Here is a 26567-nt window from a genome sequence, read left to right on the forward strand (position 1 = left end):
GGGCACTGCAACGATCCGAGTTCCACTCTCTTGTCTTTCTTTTTTTTATTTTATTTATTTCCTTTTTTTTTTCTTTTTGGCTGCACTGGGTCTTCATTGCCATGTGCAGGCTTTATCTAGTTGCAGCAAGAGGGAGCTACTCTCTAGCTGCGGTGCTTGGGCTCGGGAGTTGTGGTGCTTAGTTGCCCTGGGGCATGTGGAATCTTCCTGAAGCAGGGATCAAACTCGTGTCCCCTGCTTTGGCAGGTGGATTTATAACCACCGAGGACCAGGGAAGTCCTCTGCTTGTGTCTTAAACACAGAAGTAGCCTCCCAGCTCCTCTCTGCTGCCTACTGTCCATTCTCCCCCAAAAGGACTAGAGGGATTGTCTACAAAAGTAAACCAGCTCCTGTCATAACTCAGCATGAAACCCTTCAGCGGCTTCCACTTGCATGAGGAATACCTTACACTTTCTCGCTGCAGCCTGAAGGATCTGCAAAGTCTGGTCCCAGGCAACTGCGAGTCTTACCCACCTGTGCTCTATCATCTTCTACCAGTCATACCCCACTTCTTTCTATTCTTCAAACACCAGCTGTTCCCCCGTGGAACCTTCAGATTTGTTCCCTCTACTCGGAATGTTCGGCACCCAAGGCTATGCAAGGCTGACCCTTTCTCATCATTTAAGTTTCAGCTCAGCAATCACCTTCTCCGAGAGGCCGTCTCCGACCACACAGGCATTCTCTTTCCCGTTAATCTGCTTGTTTCGCCATTGCCTTCCTTACAAACTGGCAGTCATTTATTATACTTCCCCCACCAAGAGCTTCCCTAGTGGCTCAACTGGTAAAGAATGCGCCTGCAATGCGGGAGACCTGGGTTCGATCCCTGGGTTGGGAAAGATCCCCTGGAGAAGAGAAAGACTACCCACTCCAGTATTCTGGCCTGGAGAATTCCATGGACTCTACAGCCCATAGGGTCGCAAAGAGTCGGACACGATTGAGCGACTTTCACTTTCATTTCCCCCACCACCTAGAGAACCCCATTAGAGCAGGGACCTTGCCTGTCGTGGTCACCACTGTGCCCCTAGTGCCTAGAATAGTGCCTGGCACTTGGATAGTGCTCAATAAAGGGTAAGAAATCCGCGCATGCCATTGTGCGACCGCTCTCTTGCGCCCGAGTTCACTCTAACCACGTGGGAAGGGTGAGGGCGGTGGCCGAGGAAGTGTGGGGAGTGACCGCTCAGTCGAAGGCCCCGCCCCTAGCCCCGCCCGTGTCCGTGTCCTCCACCACGGGTCTCCATAAAGTTCATTTGGCGGCGCGCCGCGCGGGGGCTTCTGGGAGGGCCGGCCTCGGCCAATCAGGAAGCGCGGACGAGCGGCGCGAGAAGCGGCGGCCGCGTTCTCCAGCCGGGACCTGCGAGCGGGACACGGCTGCTGATGCGCCAGGTAAGGGTGGTTCTTGCCCCGTCCTTCTGACACGCGGCGTATCCTTGAACCCAGGTCCTCGAGGCTGGGCGGAGCCCGGTCCACATGTTCAGAACCGTGCTGCCCACGCTTCCCGTTCGCCTCACGTCAGCCGGCACGCCTCACCCCGGCTACACAGCGCCCTGTCGAACCGCCCCTCATTATAGCGTCAGGGTGCGCCCGCGGTGCCTTCTATCTGCCCTCCTTCCGAACATGGAGCCGCGGCCTCCTGGCGGCCCTCATGTCCCACCCCAGCGCTCTGCAGGCGCGCCACGCCCCCACGTCCAACCCTGCCCCGCGAGTCCACCCTTGTCTCTATCGATGCCCCTCCCCCGCACCCCACTGTGCCTGATTACCTTCCTGACCGCGCCCTGCCAGCTCGCTCGCCCCTCAGGGATGGATAGACCCTGTCGGGAGGCGGTGCCCTCCCAGGAGAAGGACAACCCTGTGAGCCGTGGCCTATCTCCTCCGTCTGCATCCAGCAGAATGCTCCTTCCCGTGCAGGCAGATGCTAGTGATTAGAACCTGGACGTGGCCCTCACTTTCTCTGGGCCCACAGCACCCCATCTTTTACAAAGGCAATACCTACATTTACTGGGTTTCATTTTTAAGAGATTATGGGGCGGACCGCAGGGGTCTTTGTTCAAAGTTTGGACGACCCATTGACAGAGTTGGTCCTGGTTTGCCCCTCTGCCGGCTGTGCGAAGGAGGTTGTGTTTTGACCAAAAGGTCTTTCAGCAAGGGTCACCTTTGTGTTCTGTTTGAGGGGCGAGAGGGTGTCCTTAGGCATCATATCTATTCTTCTTTTCAGTTATTCTTCTTTGTGAACTTGTGTTTGGGACATTTTTATTTTTCATTCCTGGTGATGTCACTCAAGGCTATCATTATAAATACGTGTTTATTAGGCTAACAGATCCCACCTGAATATCTCCAGCCTGGGCCTCTCCCTTCACCTGTATGCAGCTGCCTACTTAGATGGTTGGTAGGGAACTCAGACTGAACATGTCAGGAGAGCGCTAGCAAGCTCCCTTCTACCTCTCTTCCCAGACCGCTCTTCTTGCTATTTTTGTCTCTTCTCGGTAACATAGAAGACTCTGATCAACAACCTTTGAGTTATCCTTGACTGCTTTTTTATGTCCAGTGCCTTTGGCCCAGTCACCATCACCTCCTGGATTATTGAAGTAGTCTCCCATCTGTTCTCCTGGCTTCTGCCCTAACCCCTGTTTTCAGCACAGCAGATAAAAGGATCCCTTAAGGCAGATCATAAAGCCCTCCAATGGGTCCCCATCTCATTTTAAGATAAGCTCTTGGGAATCTTCTGGTGGTCCAGTGGTTGGGACTCAAGTCTCAGGCCCAGGTTCCATCCCTGGTCTGGGAACTAGGATCCCACAGGCTGTGCTGCATGACCGAAAAACAAACAAATGATGAAGTTCTTACAGGGAGCTATAATCTGACCCACTGTTACTTTTGCACTTTAGTTTCTGCTCCCTGCTCTTTCCACATGGCAGACATTCTTCAGCCTCAGAACTTTTGGGCTTGTGATTCAGTATTCACATGGTTTGCTCCCTCATTTCTCTCAGATTTTTATTCATGAGTCACCTAGTGAGACTTCTTCCACTTCCTGTCTTCCTTTATCAATTTTGTTGTTGTTGTTATATTTTTCTTGTTTATCTTAAGTATTGTTTATTTTTCCCCTTGGGAACATGAAAGGGGAATTTTTATCTGTTCTGTTCCTTACTGTATCTCCAGCACCTAGACCTGCCACACAGTATGTACTCAACACATGGGAAATTAGGCCATGTTTCTGACACCAATAAAGATTTGGGGATCCAGTGGTGCCTGAGATAGGCCTGCACTCACTGAGTTGCTGTTTCTGTGGGGCACAGCACCCGCGGTGAGCCTACAGGGATAGCATGTGGTGGCAGGGCCCTTTTAAAAAGAGGACAAGGATATCTGAGCAGAGACCTGATTGTAATCTGAGAGGGTAATATCTAGGGCAAGCGCATTCCTGGAGGGAAACAGCCAGTGCAAATACCCTGAGGTGGGAATATTGGAGATTCAAGATAGTGAACTTGTGTGTCTGCACCTGCTTCCTGACGGGCTGAAGGAGAAAATAGAGAGAAAGAAAGACATACCACTGAGAGGGAGGGGTCAGAGCTAAGATCGGAGGACCTGAGGTACAGGTCCTCAGGGAACTGGCCACTTTCATTCGGCAAACAGTGATTTGGTACTTTTTTTGTGCCAAACTTAGCAACTGAAGATTAAGAGCTGAGCAGGCTGTGAACCTTACCCTACCAAAATTCTCCATGTGGAGAAGGAGACAGACTCAGGGAGAGATCATCACCATTTTCCCAGATGTCCAGGAAAGAATAGTAATTGAAGGTTCAGAATCGTGTGGGAGCAGTTTGAGGTAGTTAGGACTCTCCCAGTTCACTTTGCAAGCAACCTAAGAGTGTGACAGGGTAGGTGTGTGTTCTAGCAGAGTGTGCACCTGCGTGTCCTGGGGTATGAAGGGAGGGGACAGCATGAGGCACCCCAAGGAGTAGCGAACTGCTGGGGTATCTATGGGGGGCGGGCAGTAACAGATGAGGATGGTAAGGGTGGCTGCGCCCATTCTTTGGAGGACACCTCAGTTGGCTGCATCAGAGCATGTAGGGGATGGAAGGTGGCCTTGAGTGGGTCAAGTGCAAAGGAGGGCAGCATTTCAGAAAGAATTAACCTCTCTGGCTGAGGGGAGGGTGGGTTAGAGGAACGAGAAGGCTTAGATTGTTGAGGTGATCAGGAGAAAAGAATGAGGTTAGAGAGACTGGGAATGGAGGAGGAGGAGGTGGTGATGGTGGGAGTTGCAGTGGCAGCTAGGAAGCGGGAGAAGTGAAGCATTTGGGATAATGTGTAGCTTGAGGCACCCACTGGTCAGCCAGGTATAGGTGTCAGGTGGACAGTTAGAAATACTGGCCCAGGGAGAGAGCTCGGCTAGACAGAGAGATATGGAAGTCACCTTTGTGTTGACAGATGAGGCTCCTTGCCTGGGCCCAGATAGACCACCACGGTCCTTGGATTGACTTTCTGGGGAAAGGCAACATTGAATTTCCTGATACTGCCTGTTCAAGAGTGTGTGTTTCTCTTGGATGCCCACATGAATGTGAATGGATTCAGAGAGGTCTGTAGCCATCCGGAAGACTGATGGCCACTGGTGAGAATTGTAGTTGAAGCCTTTTTTTTTTTTTTTTAAATAGGTAAAGCTCCAGAATACTTTAAATTTTAAGCTGTTTGAGAGAGAAGGAATCTAGATATTAATAGACAATAACAAGGCAAATGAGGAGAATGAAGTTAGCAGGGTGTTGGACTAACAGGTCCTAATGCCTGTCCTCCCACAGAAACAAATAAACAACTAGATGTTGATGACAAATAGCTCTGTGAAAACTCCAGAGTGAAATAAGGAGGCTACAGAAACCCCGTGGAGCACAGAAACAGACTATTGGCCATATGCAAACATGCACAACAAATAGATAAATGAAGTCGAGAGGAACTGAGGGGAGATTGCTGGGGAACTGGTGTGGAGGAACACCGTTTGGCAGGTAGGACTTGAATTGGTGGTAATGGTAGCTGATGTTTGAGTGGTTATTGTGTGGCAGGTGAGGAAAGTACAACTGTGTTTCCACTTCATAGGCCAGGCGCAGAAGGAGTGGTTAACTACCTGAAGTCACCCAGTTAGGGGGCACAGTGCCTAGCTGGGTCCCGGGGTGGTGGAAGGCGAGTAGATGTTCCTGGCTGTGAAAAATGGGGCACGAGCACAGAGCAGGGAGTAGGTGAAGACGGTCAGAGACAGAGCGGATCACGTTGCTCGCACACAGGGTTTCTGCAAAGAGAGTGCCTCAGTTGGATCCCATGAGTGGGATGTATTGAGGGCTTTTGTGCAGGAGCAACAGAGGAAAAGTGATGGCAGAAAGATGGACATGGTTGCAATGAGCAAGTGATAGGCATTGGGAGGGGCTGGAACTGGCATCCAGCAAGAACTTGGGTTTAAAGTGCGGGAAGTCTGGCCAAGAGCGATGGTGATGAAGATGGAAGCGACAGTTAGACTAGCCTTCTTGTGGTAATGATCTCACAGTATTTATGTCTACCACATCATCACATTGTGTGCCTTAAAATGATACTGTATGATGGGTCAGTTACATATCAGTAAAGCTGGAAAAAGAAAAAAGCAACAGAAGACACTGTAAAAATATAGTGTCCCTTGCTGTCTAATCTGTTTAGGTAATGAGGGATTTGGAGGGATGTCATGTCATCTAAATCTGTAGTACTGGTTTCCTGAGATTTTGTTAGGGAGTAGCAATAGTTTGGATAATGAGGAATACCTCCCTGCTGCCTCTCAAAAGTGTATCTGCATCTGTTTTGGTTTCTGAGTCTGGACAGTGGAGAATACCTACAAATAAACAATCCATGCACAGGTGCAAGGAGAAGGATGAGTTATAACCTGAGAGAGCAGCCAGGGTACAAGTGGAGGGGTTTGGGAAGGCGGTGGCGCCGGCGGCGGTGAATAACTGCATTTGGAGACGTGCGGGGTGTGACAGTTATGGGATTGAGTGGACGTGCGCGGGCGGTGCCTCGAGACTCCTGGGTTGGAGTGCAAGTGCAAGGAGCAGGGTGGAGGTGTGGAGTTGACATTCACTGCCATCAAGGGTGCAGGGGCAGTGATGAGACAAACACTGAGATGGAGTTCAGAGCAGTGTTCAGATGAACACGCTGTTAAGAATTAGAAAGGGTCACATTCACGAATGGACAGGAATTTGGATTGACAGAGGGTATAAAATGAAAAGTAGGAATCTCCCAAATCTTAGCTTTACTCTCTTTCTCAAGGTAATGCTAAGTTTCTTGCTATGTCTTCTAAATACTATCCTGTGAACAAGCTTTTATATATATATATAATATATACACTTAATATATATTTAGTATAGCTTATGAACTTTTACATAGTTATTCAGTCTTGTCACCATCACCCATTTTGAAATATAGAATATTTCCAATAGCCCGATGTCTTCGCCTGGGCTGTGTATTACCACGGCCTGAGTGTGTTTTCCCACAGCTCTGGAGGCTGGAAGTCTGAGACTGGGGTGCCACATGGTGGGTTCTGGTGAGGGTCCTCTCTCTTCCTGGCTCTAGGCGGCCACCATCTCAAGTGTGCTCACGTGTACTTTGCTGGGTGAATGTGCGTGTGGAGTGGGGGTGGAGATGGAGGAAGCAGCTTTCTGGTGGCTCTTCTTAGTAGTGTACCAGTCCCATCTTGAGGATGCCCTCTTCATGACCTCATCTAAACTAATTACCTCCCAGAGACCACTTCTCAAGATATTTTCACGTTAGTACTTGAGCATAACGACTTTCATGGGCTTCCCTGATAGCTCAGTTGGTACAGAATCTGCCTGCAATGCAGGAGAGCTGAATTCAGTCCCTGGGTTGGGAAGATCCCCTGGAGAAGGGAAGGGCTACCCCCTCCAGTATTCTGGCCTGAGAATTGCGTGGTGCATGGTTGTCGCAGAGTTGGACAGGACTGAGTGCCTTTCACGGTGACCTCTGGAGGGACGCGCTTCAGTCTGCAGTGACAGGAGAGTTCTGTTGTCCTTCCTCCCAATCATTCCCTGTTCCCTTAACCACCCACCCCCTGCCCCAATAACCAGTGTTCTGATTTCTAGCACCATAGATTAGTTTTTTCTGTTCTTAAAATCCATGGAAATGGACTCATGAATATGTCCTTTTTGGTATGTAGCTGCTGTAGGTCCTTTTATCCCTGTTGTTCCACGTAGCTGCGGTTTGATCTTTTCCAGTGCCGTGTGATATGCTGGGGCATGAATATACCACCATGAAAAACCCAAATGGTATAATTCTGAATTATACAGTGCTTTAAGATTATTTGAGGTGGAGTGGGAAGGGGACTCAGACTTTCGGTAGACTCTGGTAACAGCTGTAGTGCTTTTCTTGTGTATTTTTTAAGACTCATGCATATATTTCCAGAGGTTCCAGGTGCCTTTGATGCTAGTGTCGTGGCCCTCAGGACAAGAAGCCTTCCTTAGTTTCTGCACGGTTTCTCAGCCTTGACACTGTTGATATTTTAGGCTGAATGATTCTTCGCTGTGGAAGCTGTGCTGTGCACTGTAGGACGTGTAGCAGCACCCCTGGCCTTGGCCATCTAGATGTCAGTAGCACGTGGTCTCTCTCTCAGTCATGACAACCAGAAATGCCTCTCCTGTAGTGCCAGAGCTCCTCAGGGGGCAAAGCCGCCCCCAGCTGAGAATCCTTAGTTTAGAGAGGAGAGCCAAAGCCTTTTAGGGGCAGGCTTGTTGATCTGCCCTGGTTTATGTTCCCAAGATTCTACATACAGATACTTTTCATCACCACTGAGTTGGGGCTGCTCCTTCCGAGGGCACGTTCATTGGGTTTCAGTCAGTTCGGTTGCTCAGGCATGTCTTACTCTTTGCAGCCCCATGGACTGCAGCACACCAGGCTTCCAGGCTTCCCTGTCCATGCCTGTCCTCCTGGAGCTTGCTCAAACTCATGTCCATCAAGTCAGGGACGCCATCCAACCATCTCATCCTCTGTTAAGTTTAGAGACAATTGAAATATCTCACATCTATAGATTCTTCATGGTGGGCAGGACCTTAGAAATCACCCGAGCCAACCCCTTCGTCTCATTGGTGATGAAGCCGGGATCTGGAGATGAGGAAGGGCAGATCCCAGGGTCGGAGGGCTGATGTGGGGCAGAGCCAGGTTGGGGTCTACATTCTACCCCAGGCCTTCCACTGTGAGAGTTGGTCAGGAAGTGGGCTGTGTGGATATTTGGTTTCTGTTTCTCTTTGCTCCTTGAAATAATACAGGTGTTATTTTATGTATCAGAAAAGCTGACACTACACACTCCTGATGGAGTCATGCAGCCCCATACTTGTACTGAATCACCAGGTCTTCAATTTCTCTTCTTCCTAGGGTAGTTTATTTTAGTTCTTTACTTTCTCCAGTGTCTACCTTCTGAATAATGATTAGGTCTAACTCTTTCACTTAGTTTCACAAGACTATAAAAAATTATCTGAAAACACTTTTATAAAATAATTTTTTTCTAGTCTTCTAGAGGTGTCTGAAACAATAGTATCTGTTAGGGTGTAATTTTATTTTGGTTATTGTAATTGACAGCTGACAGATACAGCATAAAGTGGAATGCTACTGTCATTTAACCATAGTTTATATATTCGGAAGAAGAGTGGAGAACAGAGCCAGTCTTCAACTTTTGACACTTCCTGTGAGGCTTTCCTCATTAATCTTAGTGTTGAACATTGAACACTGTTCTTATGTTTTAATCCTACTACAGTCTAATTAATAAGGTTTGAGGGCAAGATTTCCGCTTCAAATTCAATGCTAAATTTCATTTGAGTCACACTTTCATTGTGGAAATTTGGATTTATAATTAAAACCATATTTGATAGTGGGAAATTTAAAAATTGTACATGTAAAAATTGCAGCTGTCTCCCAGAAGTTCTTACTGAATGATATGAAGCTGTGGTTAAATAAGTCATAATTTAGTATCATATATTTACTAGATTTCTTTGAAGCAGAGATGTTTGCAATTGACAAAATATTGCCAAATTGGCAACTTTGGAAAGAAGCTAAAATACCATTTTATGATGACGTAAATCACAAGAGTTAATAAAAATACTTCCTGTCTGTCATCAGCGCCTTGAAATAGATAGGCATTGTTCTCTCCTCTTTAGAGACGAGAAAATTGTGGGGGAGATTGGGATTCTATCCCAGGGTAGGTCAACCCACCTTCAGCTAGTAAGTGAACCTTCTAGATTTGAACCAGGTGTGTGGGCTCAGAGTTCAATCTTCTCCTGTTTACCAATTCCTTTTAAAATATTTTTTTATTACTGTCAAAACTTCTAAAAATAATAGAAGTAATAACATTGTTATTGTATATTTTAAAGAAAAAAGGTATAAACTGCAACATCAGTTATTTCCCCTCATGTATATGAAATCCTCCTCTGGCAACATCCAGAAAATGTATAGCAGTGCTTAATGTGTGTTTATTAGATTGCAGGATCTTTGTAGTTGAAAGAGATAATATTTGAGTATATGGTAAAATTAGAGTTCCACAGTGAGTGGTAATAAAGTATTGTTTGAGTACTTTGACATTCTGCAGGGAAAGTAGCTGGTATCATCTCCCCATGCACCTCAGTGAATTGAGAGTTCTTTAACGCTGAAGGAAAAATGGATGGCCTTGTCTTTATCCTTTCATCTCTTTCTCAGCCCTTGGTGTTTCTTGGAGAGCCAGGCTGTTTGGATTTTGGGTGATAAGGAAAAGGAAAAATTCACTTGGGTTGTTCAGTATGTTGCAGTATACCTGAGCAGGGCAGTGAGTTCCCACTAGCATTCTGTGCGGTAGGTCAGAACACATTCTGTGTGTCTTTACTGGACACATTTCATCATTTACCAAACAGATTCTTCTCCCAGATGTGCTGTCCAAACAAACAGCTTAAAGAGGGGAGGGAAGTGACAGCAGGCCGATTGTGTCGCTCAGTCTCTGTATGAGGGTTGTCACTGCTAAGGCCTAGTGAGGGTGAGTCTTGCAGGACACTGAAGCAGGCTGGTAAGCACTTAGCAGGTCTAGCTCAGATACCCTCGGCAAACTGGGGGTTGGCAGACTACAGCTATGGGCCAGAGAAACTGAGAAGAGTTTTTATTTTTTATGTCTTTAAGTCATTTGGGGGAAAAAAATCTAAAGACTATTTCATGACATGTGAAAATTTTATAAAATTCATATTCAAGTGGCCGTGATAAAAGTTTTATTAGAGCACCTCTGTACTTACTTACCTGTTAACTGCTCTAAAGTGGAGTTGAGTAGTTGCAAGGGTTGTTGTTTAGTCACAAGTCATGTCCGACTCTTAGCGATCCTATGCACTACAGCACACCAGACTTCCCAGTCTCCCCGGAGTTTGCTCAAACTCATGTCCATTGAGTTGGTGATGCCGTCCAACCTTCTCATCCTGTCACCCCCTTCTCCTCCTACCCTTAATCTTTCCTAGATTGTTACCTGTACTTATGACCAACTGGCTACAGATCAGAGGCTCTTGTATCCGCCCCCCCACCTCTAGGTTTAATTAGTTCACTAGAGCAGTTCACAGAAATCAGAGAAACATTTATTTAACGCTCATCAGTTTGTCACGAAGGATGAATGGCCAAGTGCAGAGGTACATAAGATGGGGTCCAGATGAGTCTTTAGCCCAGGAGTTTCTGTCTCTGTGGAACCTGGGTACCATTCCTGTTCCTCTGGAACCATTGTCCCAGCATGTAGGTGACTCACCAACCCAGAAACTCAGCAAATCTCATTGTTCAGGAGTTTCTATAGAGCTTAAGCCCTCGCTTCCCCTTGCCAGAGGTTGGTGGGTAGGGCCAAAAGTTCCAACCTTCTAATTACTTGGTCTTCCTGGTGACCGGCCCCATCCTGAGGCCACCTAGCATAGCACCTCCAAGTTACCTCATTTGCATAAATTCAGGTGTGCTTAAAAGGGTTCATTGTGAGTTCCAGAAGACTCAGAACTTCAGGACATTCCAGGGGTTATAGAAGCTTTGTGCCAGGAACTTAGGGACAAAGACCAAATGTATTTATTATACTACACTACTCTTTTCTGACTTGATTAAATATTTAACATGGTTATATTATGTGGAAATGACCATATTTTTCATAATTAAGAAACATGTTAATAGCAAGTAGACCAAAATTATTTGATACATTTTTGCTTTACCCTTTTTTTTTTTTAAGTTCATTTCATCCTATATGCAATTTGGAGATTTTTTTTTCTCTTTGTTGAAAATGTTTATGTGCATAGAAGGGGCATTTTTTTGCACAGTGATGGACAGGTGAGTGCTAACTAATTTAAGGGAATGGACATCTGCCCAGTCCTTGGCTTTAGCTCTAAATAGGAGCTGTCTCTCTAAAGCTGCAGGCTTTCATTTTTCCCTCTAGTTAATTTTCTCAGCATCCTCTAGGTGTGGTGAAGAGGGCTGAACTGGGGAACTTTCACCTAAGAAGCATTCACCAGTGGGTCATTGCCTTTTGTTTTGGAGGGGAGCTTTTTACTCAGGTGTGATGCACAATCAGAAATGTGCGTGAACGATGAGTCTTGCTCAAATTGAACACACTATTAAGCAGCACCAGGTGTAAGAAAATTACCAATCCCCAGAGCCTCCTTTCTCCCTACCCCTGCCCCCCAAAGGGCAACCAGCCTTGCCTTCTGACAGCAGTGATAAGTTTGCCCTTCATTTTAAGCTTCACCGGGTGTTTGAGGAGGTCATTGGAGGACTCCTTCCCAGAGGCATAGAGCCCTCGTACCCTGCTGTGCTCTCTGAAGCACCTTTCAGTGTTTCCAGGGGCCCCTTGCAGTCAGGCACGGAGTCCTACTGATGGAGAGGGGCCCCGGTGCTGTGAGCTCTCCTTGCTGGTCTTTTCCTGTCCAGCCCCGGATTTGCTGCCCTGGCTGTGCCACAGCCCACTTGGTGGGTTCTCAGTGGCTTCTTCCCATGGAGTGGCCCCCTCCTCCGTAGCTTCCCGCGGTGCAGCTGACGTCCAGCCTCTGCGTGTGTCCTGACCAGATTTCCCCAGCACAGAGACTTTACCCTGACAACTCCCTCTTCCCCATCCCATTGTAGTTCTCTCTGTTGGACTAAGCCTGTGAGGTTATTTTCCTGATCAGTTTTCAATATCTTGGATCAAGTGATATTGATATGTGGTTGGTTTAACCCCTTATATTTTGTGGCTAATTTGATATTTATTTTTGCAGAAAGGTTAAAAATTGTCTTTACACTTGTTAAATTAACCATGCATTTGAAAGTTTTAATGAAACAGGATGATAACTGCATCAAAGTGTAGACTTGGAAACTTTAATAGCATTTTTTGATAAATCAGTTTCCATTGGTTGAGTTATAATGCAGGACAAATCCAGTTTTTCCCAAGTATAGTATCATATATATTACTGTCTTCTTTCAGACAGACATGGAACAAGCTTATTTTCTACAATTCTATGTATTATTTGTTCTTTTAGTTTGGAATTTGTCCACCTGAAAACTGGGCTATTTCTTCTAAAATACCACTGGGTTTTTGTCTGGGTATTTAGAGGGAAAGCACTTGTCTGGACCAAGTGTGATCTGAATTCATGCCATTTATACTGTCACTGCCTTATGCTGTGCAGCCTCGGAAATGTTAAGTATCAGTTGGTAGTCGGAAGGGAATGTTTTTGCTCTGGTCTCTGCTTGCCAGTGGATTTGGCAAGAATGTGTAGGAAGCCTTCAAGAAAAACAGTCTCCATAAATGGAAGAACAAAACTCCTATTCATTCAGCAGATGAGCACCTACTGTGTGCCAGGCACTGTTCTAGGGACTGGGTGAACCTCAGTGAACAAAATAGGCAAAAATCGCCATCCTTGTACAGTTTACATTCTGGCTGGGGTGACAGACCGTAGGGAGATGGGGGAGTGCTGAGGGTGGGAACAGGCAGTACTCCTAAATATTCTGTCCTATGAAATGAAGTGAAGTGAAAGTCGCTCAGTTGTGTCTGACTCTTTGTGACTCCATGGACTGTAGCCTGCCACGCTCCTCTGTCCATGGAATTCTCCAGGCAAGAATACTGCAGTTCCCTTCTCCAGGGGATCTTCCCAACCAAGGGATCAAACCAAGGTCTCCCACACTGCAGGCGATTCTTTACCATCTGAGCCACCAGGGAAGCCCAGGTTGGCATCAAAGGCATGGTGACAGTTGAGAGAGCTAGGGTACAGAAAAAGGACAGGATGATGTTTGATTCATAGGGGAGCAGCACAGAGGCCCAGAATGACTGGAGTGCAGGAAAGGAGGAGGGACGGGGCTGGAGACGAGTCTCGGAGGAGAAAAGGGGTGGGTTGCTTCATTGAACTTCACTCTGTGTTAACACAAGAGGTTTTAAACAGAGGATGGATGTGATCAGACCTTTAAAGGACCACTAGTTGTCAGGTTGAGACTGTAGGAGTCAAGGGCTTAAGCTGGGGAGCCAGAAAGAGGTGATAGTGACTTGGATGGGGAAGATGGTGGGAAGAGGTAGATCCTGGGTGCACTTTGACGGTAGATTGAAAGGCTTTGTTGGCCTGTCTCATGTGGGATGTGAATTGAGGAGAGCTTCAAGGATTTTTAGAGAAGACTCTTGAGAGTCCCTTGGACTGCAAGGAGATCCAGCCAGTCCATTCTAAAGGAGATCAGCCCTGGGTGTTCTTTGGAAAGACTGATGCTAAAGCTGAAACTCCAAGTACTTTGGCCACCTCATGCGAAGAGTTGACTCATTGGAAAAGACTCTGATGCTGGGAGGGATTGGGGGCAGGAGGAGAAGGGGACGACAGAGGATGAGATGGCTGGATGGCATCACTGACTCGATGGACGTGAGTCTGAGTGAACTCCGGGAGTTCCTGATGGCCACGGAGGCCAGGCATGCTGCAATTCATGGGGTCGCAAAGAGTCAGACACGACTGAACAACTGAACTGAACTTAAGGATTTTGACCCAAGTGACTGGTAGGGTCTCCACACTGAGAAGGCGGCAGAGCAAGTTTTATAGACAAGAGGTTAAAGCTCAGTTTGGGGCATGTTAAGTTTAGGATGGCAGAAAGTGAAGAACTACTAAAGAACATCTTCATGACAGTGAAAGAGGAGAATTTAAAAGCTGGCTTCAAGCTCAACATTCATAAAACTAAGATCATGGCATCTGGTCCCATCACTTCATGGGAAATAGATGGGGAAACAGTGGCAGATTTTATTTTCTTGGGCTCCAAAATCACTGCAGATGGTGACTGCAGCCATGAAATTAAAATATGCTTGCTCCTTGGAAGAAAAGCTATGACCAACCTAGATAGCATATTAAAAAGCAGAGACATTATTTTGCCGACAAATGTCTGTCTGGTCAAAGCTATGGTTTTTCCAGTAGTCATGTATGGATGTGAGAGTTGGACCATAAAGAAAGCTGAGCACCGAAGAATTGATGCTTTTGAACTATGGAGTTGGAGAAGACTCTTGAGAGTCCCTTGGACTGCAAGGAGATCAGACCAGTCAATCCTAAAAGAAATCAGCCTGAGTATTCATTGGAAGGACTGATGCTGAAGCTGAAACTCCAGTACTTTGGCCACCTGATGCGAAGTACTGACTAGAAAAGACCCTGATGCTGGGAAAGATTGAAGGCAGGAGGAGAAGGGGATGACAGAGGATGAGATGGTTGGATGGCATCATGGACTTGATGGACATGAGTTTGAGTAAGCTCCAGGAGTTGTAATAGACAGGAAGGCTGGGCGTGCTGCAGTGCATGGGGTCACAAAGAGTTGGACATGAATGAGTGACTGAACTGAATTGACTGAAGTTTAGGATGTTGTTTAGAAATTCAGCCTTTATTTTACTCTGGTCAGAATAATTCTTCATTAACTTTGACAAATCATATTTATTGGACCATATTGAAGTAAAGCATGGCTTTTATTTTACATTTATTACTTACCCTCAAATGCATCACTTTAAGTCTTTGTATGGATAAGTCATTTGAGAAGTTGAACATTTCCTTTGTCTGAATTTCTCTGACATGGAAATGTTATGTGAAATATTGGATGTATTTTCTTCTCTCTGCTTTTTTTTAAACTTTAAGTTTTGTTTCATTCAGTGTTTTATTCAAGGAGTTCCAAAATTTTCCTTATGAAGGAAAAAAAGTGTTTTCTTCTCCTTGGCTCTGTTTGACAAATTATTTTTATCTTAGAGTAAAAAAAATGTGGGGGAAGAGGCAGCATGTTTCTTTTCTTTCCTCTTTGTGGTGAGAGACCATGTTTCTGACACTTCATAGAATGTCATTGGCCTTGTAGGTTTCTGAAGGAAAAACATTTCTCCATTAGGCAGGAGCCATTGTGTAATAATATTCCATTTCTTTATTCTTCTGTCCCAGAAAGTACCTCTTACTCTGTAATCTGCATTTTCCCACAGGTAGAGATGGCCAGTTACAGCCTGATTCCATTCAGTCAGTTTAGTTCAGTCACTCAGTTGTGTCCGACTCTTTGCGACCCCATGAATCGCAGCACGCCAGGCCTCCCCGTCCATCACCAACTCCCGGAGTTCACTCAGACTCACATCCATTGAGTCAGTGATGCCATCCAGCCATCTCATCCTCTGTCGTCCCCTTCTCCTCCTGCCCCCAATCCCTCTCAGCATCAGAGTCTTTTCCAGTGAGTCAGCTCTTCTCATGAGGTGGCCAAAGTACTGGAGTTTCAGCTTTAGCATCAGTCCTTCCAAAGAACACCCAGGGCTGATCTCCTTCAGAATGGACTGGTTGGATCTCCTTGCAGTCCAAGGGACTCTCAAGAGTCTTCTCCAACACCACAGTTCAAAAGCATCAATTCTTCGGCGCTCAGACTTCTTCACAGTCCAACTCTCACATCCATCCATGACCACTGGAAAAACCATAGCCTTGACTAGATGGACCTTTGTTGGCAAAGTAATGTCTACTTTTCAACATGCTATCTAGGTTGGTCATAATTTTTCTTCCAAGGAGTAAGCGTCTTTTAATTTCATGGCTGCAGTCACCATCTGCAGTGATTTTGGAGCCCCCCCAAAATAAAGTCTGATACTGTTTCGACTGTTTCCCCATCTATTTCCCATGAAGTGATGGGACCAGATGCCATGATCTTCATTTTCTGAATGTTGAGCTTTAAGCCAACTTTTTCATTCTCCACTTTCACTTTCATCAAGAGGCTTTTTAGTTCCTCTTCACTTTCTGCCATAACGGTGGTGTCATCTGCATATCTGAGGTGATTGATATTTCTCCCGGCAATCTTGATTCCAGCTTGTGTTTCTTCCAGTCCAATGTTTCTCATGATGTACTCTGCATAGAAGTTCAATAAGCAGGGTGACAATATACAGCCTTGACGTACTCCTTTTCCTATTTGGAACCAGTCTGTTGTTCCATGTCCAGTTCTAACTGTTGCTTTCTGACCTGCATATAGGTTTCTCAAGAGGCAGGTCAGGTGGTCTGGTATTCCCATCTCTTAAAGAATTTTCCAGTTTATTGTGATCCACACAGTCAAAGGCTTTGGCATAGTCAATAAAGCAGAAATAGATGTTTTTCTGGAACTTTCTTGCTTTTTCGATGATCTAGAGGATGTTGGCAAATTGATCTCTGGTTCCTCTGCCTTTTCTAAAACCATCTTGAACATCTGGAAGTTCACGGTTCACGTATTGCTGAAGCCTGTTAAAAAAAAAAATGAATATCTAGAAACTTTAGATAAAGTGTTATAGTGTACATGACTTTTCATCTAAATATTTAAGTCAGCTTGGCACTTCATAAAGAATATAGAAATGTTTCCATGTTTATTACAGCTGAGCTGTTTTTGTTTTAACCTTGTGCCCTTGCCTTTAAAGTTAATGTCCTTTAATGTTCATTTTTAAAACTCCTTATTCTCTTGCTGTGGATTTATGGTGGAGACCATGCCCTTTTAACATTAACCTGAGCTTCATAGCTGAGACGTAATTGTATATTACATTAACATTGTAACTACACTTCTAGACCAAGGGATTTCAAAAGTACAATAGAAGCCATGCCTTTGGAACAAAGAGGAAAATTATCAACAAAAGCTACTTTTGAAAGACTTGTTCTTTTTTAATAAATAATAATTTTGTTAACCTTTTAGCAGTGAAATTTTTTTAAATGATGTTGATACTATTTATCTTCTGTTGATTTCAGTGGTGGTAGTAGTTAAAGACTCCTTGGTCATGAACCTTATACTAGGATGGTACAGTATATAGAAGATTCATAAATGTGTGATGTGCATTAAATATCAACGCTGTTCAAAGTGCTTTTCTCATTCAGTTGTTGGAGAAACAGGTGATCTTGCTAATAATATTCATCATCTAGAAGCCAGCTACTATTGTATAATTATTAGTTGCAGTGGTATTTCTGAAACTAGTAGATGTATTAGCAAGTCTAATATTCTGAGTGTCATATATAACACAGATGGATCTCTGCTCTCAGAGGTGAAGCTAAAGAAGAATGAGTGGAGACTTGGACATGAATTTTAAAACACTGTCTTTTATGTTAGCAAAGGAGCAGGTGTGTAGAGACTAACAGGGATCAGTCAGAAGCCTGTCTTCTTCTGGCCTCAGTTCTGCCTCGTTGCTGCAGAGACTGTTCTGGGCACAGGACTGAGCCCTGTGGACTGACGTTGCTTCTCTGTCTTCTCAGGGTCCTCACAGAGTTGTTGGGAATCATATAAGATAAGGGCCTAATTGCCCAGGCCTCTGCAGGCGGGGCGTTTTCCTGTCTCAGACGGGCAGAAGGAGGGAGGCACAGCTGAGGGTTCTTTGGGCCTCTCAGAGGTTGCCCATGGCTTCTTTCCCCTGTCAGCTCTGAGTCTGTGGAGGGAGACAGGAATTCTAGTCTGTGCCTTAATATCTTTGCTTTTGTTCTGGTGGCAGAAATCAATCTTGGGGCTGTCAATATGGACAGAAATGATCTATTTTTTCTCAGTCTGACTCATTTTCTCTGTCAGACCTGTTGTTCTTGGGCTACGTTCAGGAACAAACGCTGCTTGTTGAGGACCTGTCTCCTTGTCTGTTTTCAGAAAGTCCCAGTGTTTCATTGAGCTTGTGACAGGTTCAGGCAGTTGTGAAGCCCATCCGTCCCTTGACTTGGGTCTCTTTTTCCTTCTCCCCCACCTAGGATCTGCGTCCCCAATGGATACTGAAGGGTTTGGTGAGCTCCTTCAGCAAGCTGAACAGCTTGCTGCAGAGACCGAGGGCATCTCAGAGCTTCCCCATGTGGAACGGAACCTGCAGGAGATCCAGCAGGCGGGTGAGCGTCTGCGTTCCCGTACCCTCACACGCACGTCCCAGGAGACAGCAGATGTCAAGGCGTGAGTACTGCTGGGGAGGGAGCACTGGCACTGGGGACTTGGGGGCAGGATCTGTTCCTGCTTTCCTGCCTTGAATTTGGCCGCAGTCTGTAAAATTCAGATACAAGCCAGATCCTCAGGAATTCGAGAGAGGTTTTATAAACAGATCAGCAGCGCTGCTTTGTCCCCCACCTTCCTGGCTTTTCCAGTCTGTCTGCCTGACCAAGCTGTGAGTCCCTGTCACAGGCAGAGGTGATCAGGGTGAGAAAGGGTGTAGAGCTTTGCCATGCAGAAGCGTCCCAGTCATTTTCCTGCTTGGGTTCACTGACCGTTGGGTCATAAATGGTTCACATAGTATATTGGTAAATGTGGGTCACACAGATAAGTGTTCCCTCTAAACCCAGAGAGCACGAAGTGATGGGCACCATTTTTAAGAGCACTTGGAAGAAATTGATGAGCAGTTAGTGATGAGAAGCCATCCACATGAGTAGTGATTCTGTCTGCTTATTGTCAGTGACCCCATAGGCTGCTTCTAAAAGACCTTGGAAATGCAGTGCCTGCCAGTTGATTGTAGAAGAGGAAAGTAGGTGAGCCCCGAGAATGTGCAGTGGGAGAAAAGTGCAGGTTGACTGTCTGACCAGTGGCTGCTGCTGCCACACAGCATGCATTGGGTTGTTGATTCTACAGGCATATGTTTGGGGTCCCCACTGTGCCAGGCCTGGACCATCTCTCGGCTACAACCATGTATTAGACATGGTCCTTGCCCTCAAGGAACTTATTCTTTAGTGAGGCAGAAAAAAAATCTTGCCACTTTCCATAACAAATGTGTTTATTCATTACTTACTGTACGTCAGTAAGATTTTGCTTAGTCCTCACAATAAAATGGCAACCCACTCCAGCGTTCTTGCCTGAAGAATTCCATGGACAGAGGAGCCTGGCCGGCTACATCCCGTGGGGTCACAAAGAGTCGGACACGACTGAGTGACTAATACTTTCACTTTCACAATAAATAGTAAGACTGTGACCCCTGTATTACAGTTGAGCAGCTAAGGCTCAGAGAGGGCAATAACTCTTTCAGATCACACAGCTGGCGAGTAGTGAGTCAGGATTCAGACCCAGTGAGGTTGACTCCAGAGTGTGTGCTCCTTTAGCCCTGATGGAAGGGTCATGGGAGGATGGAGAGGTGTTGTTACTGGTGACCTTGCTGGGTCTGGAAAGTGGCTGAGATTCTCTGTGGAAAATACATCATGGGAATCGTCAGTCATCTGCTTAGTCTTCATTCCTTAAACTTGAGAAAGACCTAAGTGCCGGTATAAAGGTGGGGACGTTGTTTTGGATACATAGTGAATGTCACCAGGATGAATTTAACGGCCACATTTGCTTTTTTCAACTCATCTTGAGATCTGAATGTTTTGGCTGCCATGCTGAATCGGTAAGGATGTTGTAGAAATCCTTATGTAGGCCTCCCCAGAATTTTATTTTTTTTAAATACTAAGTTTTCTTGGTTCTGTTGGTATTGATAAAGGCACATCAGGGGAACCCTGGCGAGGATTTTTTATTATCCATCCTTGGTCCCCTACATTAATTCCCAACACCCCAATGTCTTCAGACATTTCCACTAACTTGCCCTCCCTGCAGGCTCCTGCTGCTGCAGCTCCTGGCTGCCTGCAGTTACCCCAGGGCTCGGGCATGCAGGCTTTGCTTATGTGAAAGGATGCTGCTGGAGCGAAAGGACTGTGATGCCAGCTGAGTTGCTATAGTTATAATTTAATTGCATCAGCTTTACAGCCTATTAAGAGCGAAAAGGGAAAAATGTTTTCTTGGTAACAATTATCAGTCATGCTCTCTTTCTTGTAAATTTCCATTCTTCCTCATCTCTTTCTACCTTAAATTCATCATTTTAGGGGGGAGGAAGTTGGAATGTTGAAAGAATGGGTATAGGGTGGGGCAGGTGCTTAAAAAGAAACCAAAGGGCTGATGACTGTATTTTTCCATCTCTGTGATAGGCAGAGACATAAAGAGTGATGTGAATATTTTAGTACAGGATGAAGGCAGAGGAAAGAAGTGAATAGGGAAAATTTTTCTTACATGAAATAAATTTTGAAAGAAATTTCTGTCTTCAAGATTTTAGTTAAGATTGGATTGTAGATTTAAGATTGAATTGTTCTGTGTTGAAATGCATTTGTTTAAATAGACTGTGTTGGATTTTTCATTTTAGGGAACAGATTTGATTGCTTTTTTGCATGTGTGTGTGATATTTTTAAATTGTTAAATTTCTTCACACATAAAAGAGAATATGCATAACATATATGAAGGTATAAATCAGGGGTTGGCAGACTAAGACCCAGGAGCCAAATGCAGCCCGCTGCCTGTTAAAGTTTTATTGGAACACAGCCACACGTACTTGTTTATGTATTGTCTATGCTGCCTTTGTGCTGCAGTAGCCGAGTTGAGTAGTAATGACAGACTGTATGGCCGGCGAAGCCTGAAGTACTTGCTGTCTGCCTTTTACGGAGCTAAGTTTGCCGACTCATGGTGCAAATAGTAGCACAGTGAATGAACACTGCTGTGCACATTGCACAGTTAAGACGTAGAATGTTATCAGTGGCCGTGAACCCCAATCTCGTCGTCAGTTACATCCCCCTCTTTTCCCACGGGCGATGCCTCATTGAATTTTTCCATTCAGCTCAGAAACCAAACAACCTCGGATACAAAGAAGAAGTCAGCAATCACTCTCTGCCCAACTTTACCCTCCAAGGTGATCAGTGCCATTAACTTGCTTGTTCTTTCACAGTTTTCCCCATGATCAGGCAAAACATGTATACCGTTTTATTTGCCCAGAGTTAAACAGCAGATTATGACATTTTCTGTGCTCATACTACTAACCTACCTTTTAAAGCACTTATTGTTTGTCAGACACTGTGCCAAGTACTTTACATGCATTATGTACTTTCCTGTGAAATAGAATAACCCTTTGAAATAAGTGTGACTGTCTCCTTTTTGTATTGAGGAGTCAGATAGCAGGTGATCACACCAGAACTCCAACCCAGCTTGGGCAGTGAGAATCCCTCTTGTTTGTGAGGCATTTTCAGTTCCCGAAGGCTTATCATGGGCATTCTCCCAACTGGTCTTCACAGGCGTGAGAGGTGAGAGAGGCAGAGCTTTCCTCCACATTTTAGCAGGAGAAAAAGGAAGCTTGGACAAGTGAGCTGTCTAGGATTTTCAGTCAGTATCTGACAGGTGGGACTAACCCAGGCCTCTGGACTTTCTTCTGAGAACAGCTTTTGTCTTCCTATTCTCCTGGGACTGGACTGTTTGACTTCAGCTTCTCTGACTTTCTGCTCAGGAGAGGCTTTCTGGCTTGTAAAAGTTGGGGCAGGGAACCTTTGGATTTTTCCGCCCTGAGAAGGTGAAGCAGCCTTTGTTCGTGTTAGTAGCATCATCCCTACCCCAGACTGCCTGCCTCCATGGTCCCTCCCTCCACCTCCCCTCCCCGCCACCCCAGTCAGGGCTTCTGCAAATGCACCACACAGCCTGAACTGCACACTTCCTCTGGGCACCAGCCACCTCGATAACTTTCCTCATAATTTTCATAGCTAATTTTTTCATTTCAAGGTTCCCAACCCTGGTATGCCTTAAAATCACTGGCCTCTGAATACATTCTCACGTATCACTGGTGGGGATAGAGTGCTGGTGGGATAGAGAATTTGGCAGTAGTTAGTGAATTTACTCTTGACCCAGCTGTCACACTTCTGAAGGTCTCTCCCAAAGGTACACTGGTAAAAGTACAAAAAGATGTGTGCACAAAGATATTCTTTGCAGCATTGGTTGTAATAGCAAAAGTTAGAAACAATTCCAGTATCCATCAGGAGGGACTGGTTGAATAAATGTGGTGCATGTGCATAGCAGAGTGCTTTTCAGTCGCACAAAGGAATGTGAATATACACCACCATGGATGGAGTGTCTCCAGGCCATGTTGCTAAGTAAAATAAACATGAAAGTTGGAGGAACGTGTATACTGCTGCCGCTGCTGCTGCTGCTAAGTCACTTCAGTCGTGTCCGACTCTGTGCGACCCCATAGATGGCAGCCCGCCAGGCTCCGCCATCCCTGGGATTCTCCAGGCAAGAACACTGGAGTGGGTTGCCATTTCCTTCTCCAATGCATGAAAGTGAAAAATGAATGGGAAGTCACTTGGTCATGTCCGACTCTTCGGGACCCCCTGGACTGCAGCCTACCAGGCTCCTCCGTCCACGGGATTCCCCAGGCAAGAGTACTGGAGTGGGTTGCCGTTGCCTTCTCCATTATTTAAGAAAGCAGGTGAAAAAGTCCATGTTCGTGGATTGGGAAACTTCATCTCATTAAGATGTTAACACTCCCCAAATTGATCTATGGATTAAATGCAATTCCTATCAAAATCCCAGGTGGCTTTTTTGCAGCAATTTATAAATTGATCCTAAAATTTGTATAGAAATTCAAGGAACCTGAAACGGCCACAACAGTCTTTTTTTTAAATTGAAGTATAATTGACCTAGAATGCTTTGTTAATTCCAGGTATAACATAGTGATTTGATATTTCTTTACAGAATGATCACAATATGTCTAGTTACCATCTCACTATACAAAGTTATTACGGTATTATTGACTGTATTTCCCATTCTGTGTATTTCATTCCAGTGATGCATTTATTTTATAATTGGAAGTTTGTACCTCCTCATCTCCCTCCCTGCATTTCACTCATTCCCCCTACCTCCCTCCCCTCTGGCAACCACCTGTTCTTTGAATCTATGAGTCTGTTTCTGTTTTGTTATGTTTGTTCACTTGATTTGGTTTTGAGATTCTGCATATAAGTGAAATCATACGGTATTTGTCTTTAAACTTTTAAAACTCTTAGAAGAAAACATAGGCATAAATCTTCCTGACCTTAGGTTAGACAGAGCCTTTTTGGATATGAAACCAAAAGCGCAAGTGACAGCATCAAAAATAAACTGAACTTCATCAAAATTAAAAAGCTTTTGTGATTTAAAGGACACTATCAGGGAAGGAAATAACCCACAGAATGGGGGAGAAAATGTTTGTATACTATATATTGGATAAGGGATTTACATCCAGAATATATTAAAATCTCTTACAACTCAGTGATAAAAAGACAACTCTGTTTTGAAGTAGTATTGATTTACAGTATTAGTTCAGTTGTACAGCATTGTGACTCAGTATTTTTACAGGTTATCATCCATTGAAAGTTGTTAAAAGATAATGGCTATAATTCCCTGTGCTCTACAATATATCCTTGTTCCTTATCTGTTTCAGGTGTAGTAGTTCGTGTCCCTTAATCCCGTATCTAGTGTGCTCCTCCCCCTTTCCCTCTCCTCTCTGGTAACCATTAGTTAGTGTTCTATATCTGTCTGTCTGTCTCTGTTTTGTGGGCACATTTGTTTGCGTTATTTCTTAGCTGTCATATATAAGTGATGTCATACAGTATTTGTTTCTGCCTGATTTCACTAAGTATGATGCTTTCTCGGTCCATCCATGTTGCTGCTAATGCAAATTTTCATTCTTTTTTATGAGTGAATAATAGTCTATTGTGTATATATATACATATATACATATACATACACACACACACCCAGACACACCCACACCCACCCACCCACCACATCTTCTTTATCACCTGTGGATGGGCACTTGAGTTGTTTCCATATCTTGGCTACTATGCTGCTATAAACATTGGATACCTGTATCTTTTTGAATTAATGTTTTCATTTTCGCCAAGTATATATCCCCAGTGAAGTTACTGGATCATATGGTAGTTCTGTTTTTAGCGTTTTTTCTTTTGAGAAACCTCCTTATTGTTTTACATCGTGGCTGCACCAAAAGACAACCCAGTTTTAAGATGAGCAGATCTGAATAGGCATTTCTCCAAAGGAGATCTGTTCATGTCCAATAAACAAATGAAAAGATGTTCAATTCACTAATCATCAGGGAGTTGCAGATCAAAACCACAGAAAGATACCACTTCACCCCCACTAGGATGGCTGTAGATAAAAAGATAGGTAATAACAAATGGAAAGAATGTGGAAAATATTGAAACCCTCATATACTGTCAGTAGGAATGTAAAGTGGTGCAGAGTTTACAAAACCGTCTAGCAGTTCCTCAAAAGGTTAACTATAGAGTTTCCATATAAATGAGCAGTTCCACTCCCAGGCATATACCCAGCAGGAATGAAAACAGTTGTCCACACAGAAACCTGTACATGAGTGTTGATAGCCGCATTACTTGTAGTCGCCAGAAAGGGGAAACAATCCAAATGTCTAACGACTGATAAATTGATAAATGAAAGTGGTATATCCATATAATGGAATACTCTTTGGCAATAAAAAAGAATAAACTACTAATACATACTCCAACATGGATGAACCTTGAAAAAACACGCTAAGTGGAAGAAGTCAGTCACAAAAGACTATATACTCTATAGTACCATTTACATGCAATGTCCAGAGTAGGCAAATATATAGAAACAAGAGAGTAATTAAGAGGTTGTGAAGGGAGTGATAGATTAGGGGGCCTAGGGAGTGACTGCTCTGGGTAAGGAGTTTTTTTTCTAGGTAATGAAAAGATTCTAAAATTAATTGTAGTGTTGGTTGTGCAAATCTGTGAATATATTAAAACCCACTTTTTTTTTGAGATTTCCTCCCACTCACCCCATCACACTTCTTTTTAACCCTTTTATTATGGAAATGTTAAAACATTCGCAAGAGTAGAGAAGACAGTATAAACCAGGTACCCATCACCCATCATATCAACATTCTGCCATTTTTTAAAATTTACTTTTAGTTTTTACTTTATATTATAATTGATTAACAATGTTACTAGTTTCAGGTGTGTAGCAGAAGTGATTCAGTCATACATACACATGTATCTGTGAATTACACGTTTTCAGTGGGTGATTAAATAGTGTGTGGATTATGTCTCAGTAACACTGTTTTCAAAAAGTAGAAAACACAAATGTATATAAGTATTTGACTCTTGAGAGTCCCTTGGACTGCAAAGAGATCCAGCCAGTCCATTCTAAAGGAGATCAGCCCTGGGTGTTCTTTGGAAAGACTGATGCTAAAGCTGAAACTCCAGTACTTTGGCCACCTCATGTGAAGAGTTGACTCATTGGAAAAGACTCTGATGCTGGGAAGGATTGGGGGCAGGAGGAAAAGGGGATGACAGAGGATGAGATGGCTGGATGGCATCACTGACTCGATGGACATGAGTTTGAGTGAACTCCGGGAGTTGGTGATGGACAGGGAGGCCAGGCATGCTGCGATTCATGGGGTCGCAAAGAGTCGGACACAACTGAACAACTGAACTGAACTGAAGGTTTGCTATAATAAGGTATGATAAGACATGCAGACAGGGATATGACTGTCATGAGGGAAGAAATTTCTACTCACATTTCTCCAGAAACAGGAGGCAGAGCGTGCTATGCAGGGCCACTGAGGAAGCACTGAGGTCAGTTGGGGCAAATGAAGTAAGGGGAACACGTGGACAAAAGCCTTTACTGTGGTTTCTGTAAGAAGGCATGGTGAGCAGGCTTAGGATTGGCTAGTTTGAATCACCTTGGTGGGCTCTAGGGTAAAAGCGCTGTCTCTGGTTGGTTGGTACTTAGCCCTGAGATGATTAGGGAAGAAGGTAGTGTCCCGGTGAAGGAGGTGGTTGAGGTATGGACTCTGGATTGATTAGTATGCATATGTTTTATGTGCTTGCAGGCCTCTAGGAATTAGCGAACCTGGGAGAGGCAGTCCCTCCAGTATTAGCATGGCCTCAGATGTCAAAGCAGCAAATACAGAAAGTAAAAAGATGTGATTAACACAAACGGTTACCTATAGGAAAAGGGAAAAAATAAGATGGAGAAGACAGGGACTTTCTTTTTGGACTTTGAAATTGTTTAAATATTTTGCATAATTGTAAAACAATTAAATTTCAAAAAATAAATTCTCATTCAGTTGATGACACAACCATTCAGAGAGGAACATTTCCAAGTAATATCTTAATCAGTCTTCAATAATGGTATTGTTGGTGGAGGGATTAATACTGTTGTTTTGAGACTGTTGTGTATATAGTGTAGGATAAAGCAAGTAGATAGTTAGGGTGGTGATGTGAAACAAAATTAAAAACTCTGTTTCTAGCTCTGCCTGTTGAAGGCTTAGAAACAGTGTAGCAGTGAGC

General features: G+C 44.5%; 1 protein-coding gene across 1 annotated transcript in view; it reads left to right on the forward strand.

Annotated features, from left to right (window-relative positions):
* The first annotated feature begins 1330 nt into the window (after positions 1 to 1330).
* The window catches only part of NUP93 (nucleoporin 93), a 103245-nt gene continuing 78008 nt past the window's right edge, over positions 1331 to 26567 (forward strand). The window contains exons 1-2 of the mRNA XM_069549893.1: positions 1331 to 1422; positions 18180 to 18372. Of these exons, the coding sequence (XP_069405994.1) occupies positions 18194 to 18372 (179 nt within the window). The 5' untranslated portion in view covers positions 1331 to 1422; positions 18180 to 18193. The remainder of the gene's footprint in view (positions 1423 to 18179; positions 18373 to 26567) is intronic.

Source organism: Ovis canadensis, chromosome 14 (genome assembly GCF_042477335.2).
Source record: "Ovis canadensis isolate MfBH-ARS-UI-01 breed Bighorn chromosome 14, ARS-UI_OviCan_v2, whole genome shotgun sequence".
Lineage (NCBI taxonomy): Eukaryota > Metazoa > Chordata > Mammalia > Artiodactyla > Bovidae > Ovis > Ovis canadensis.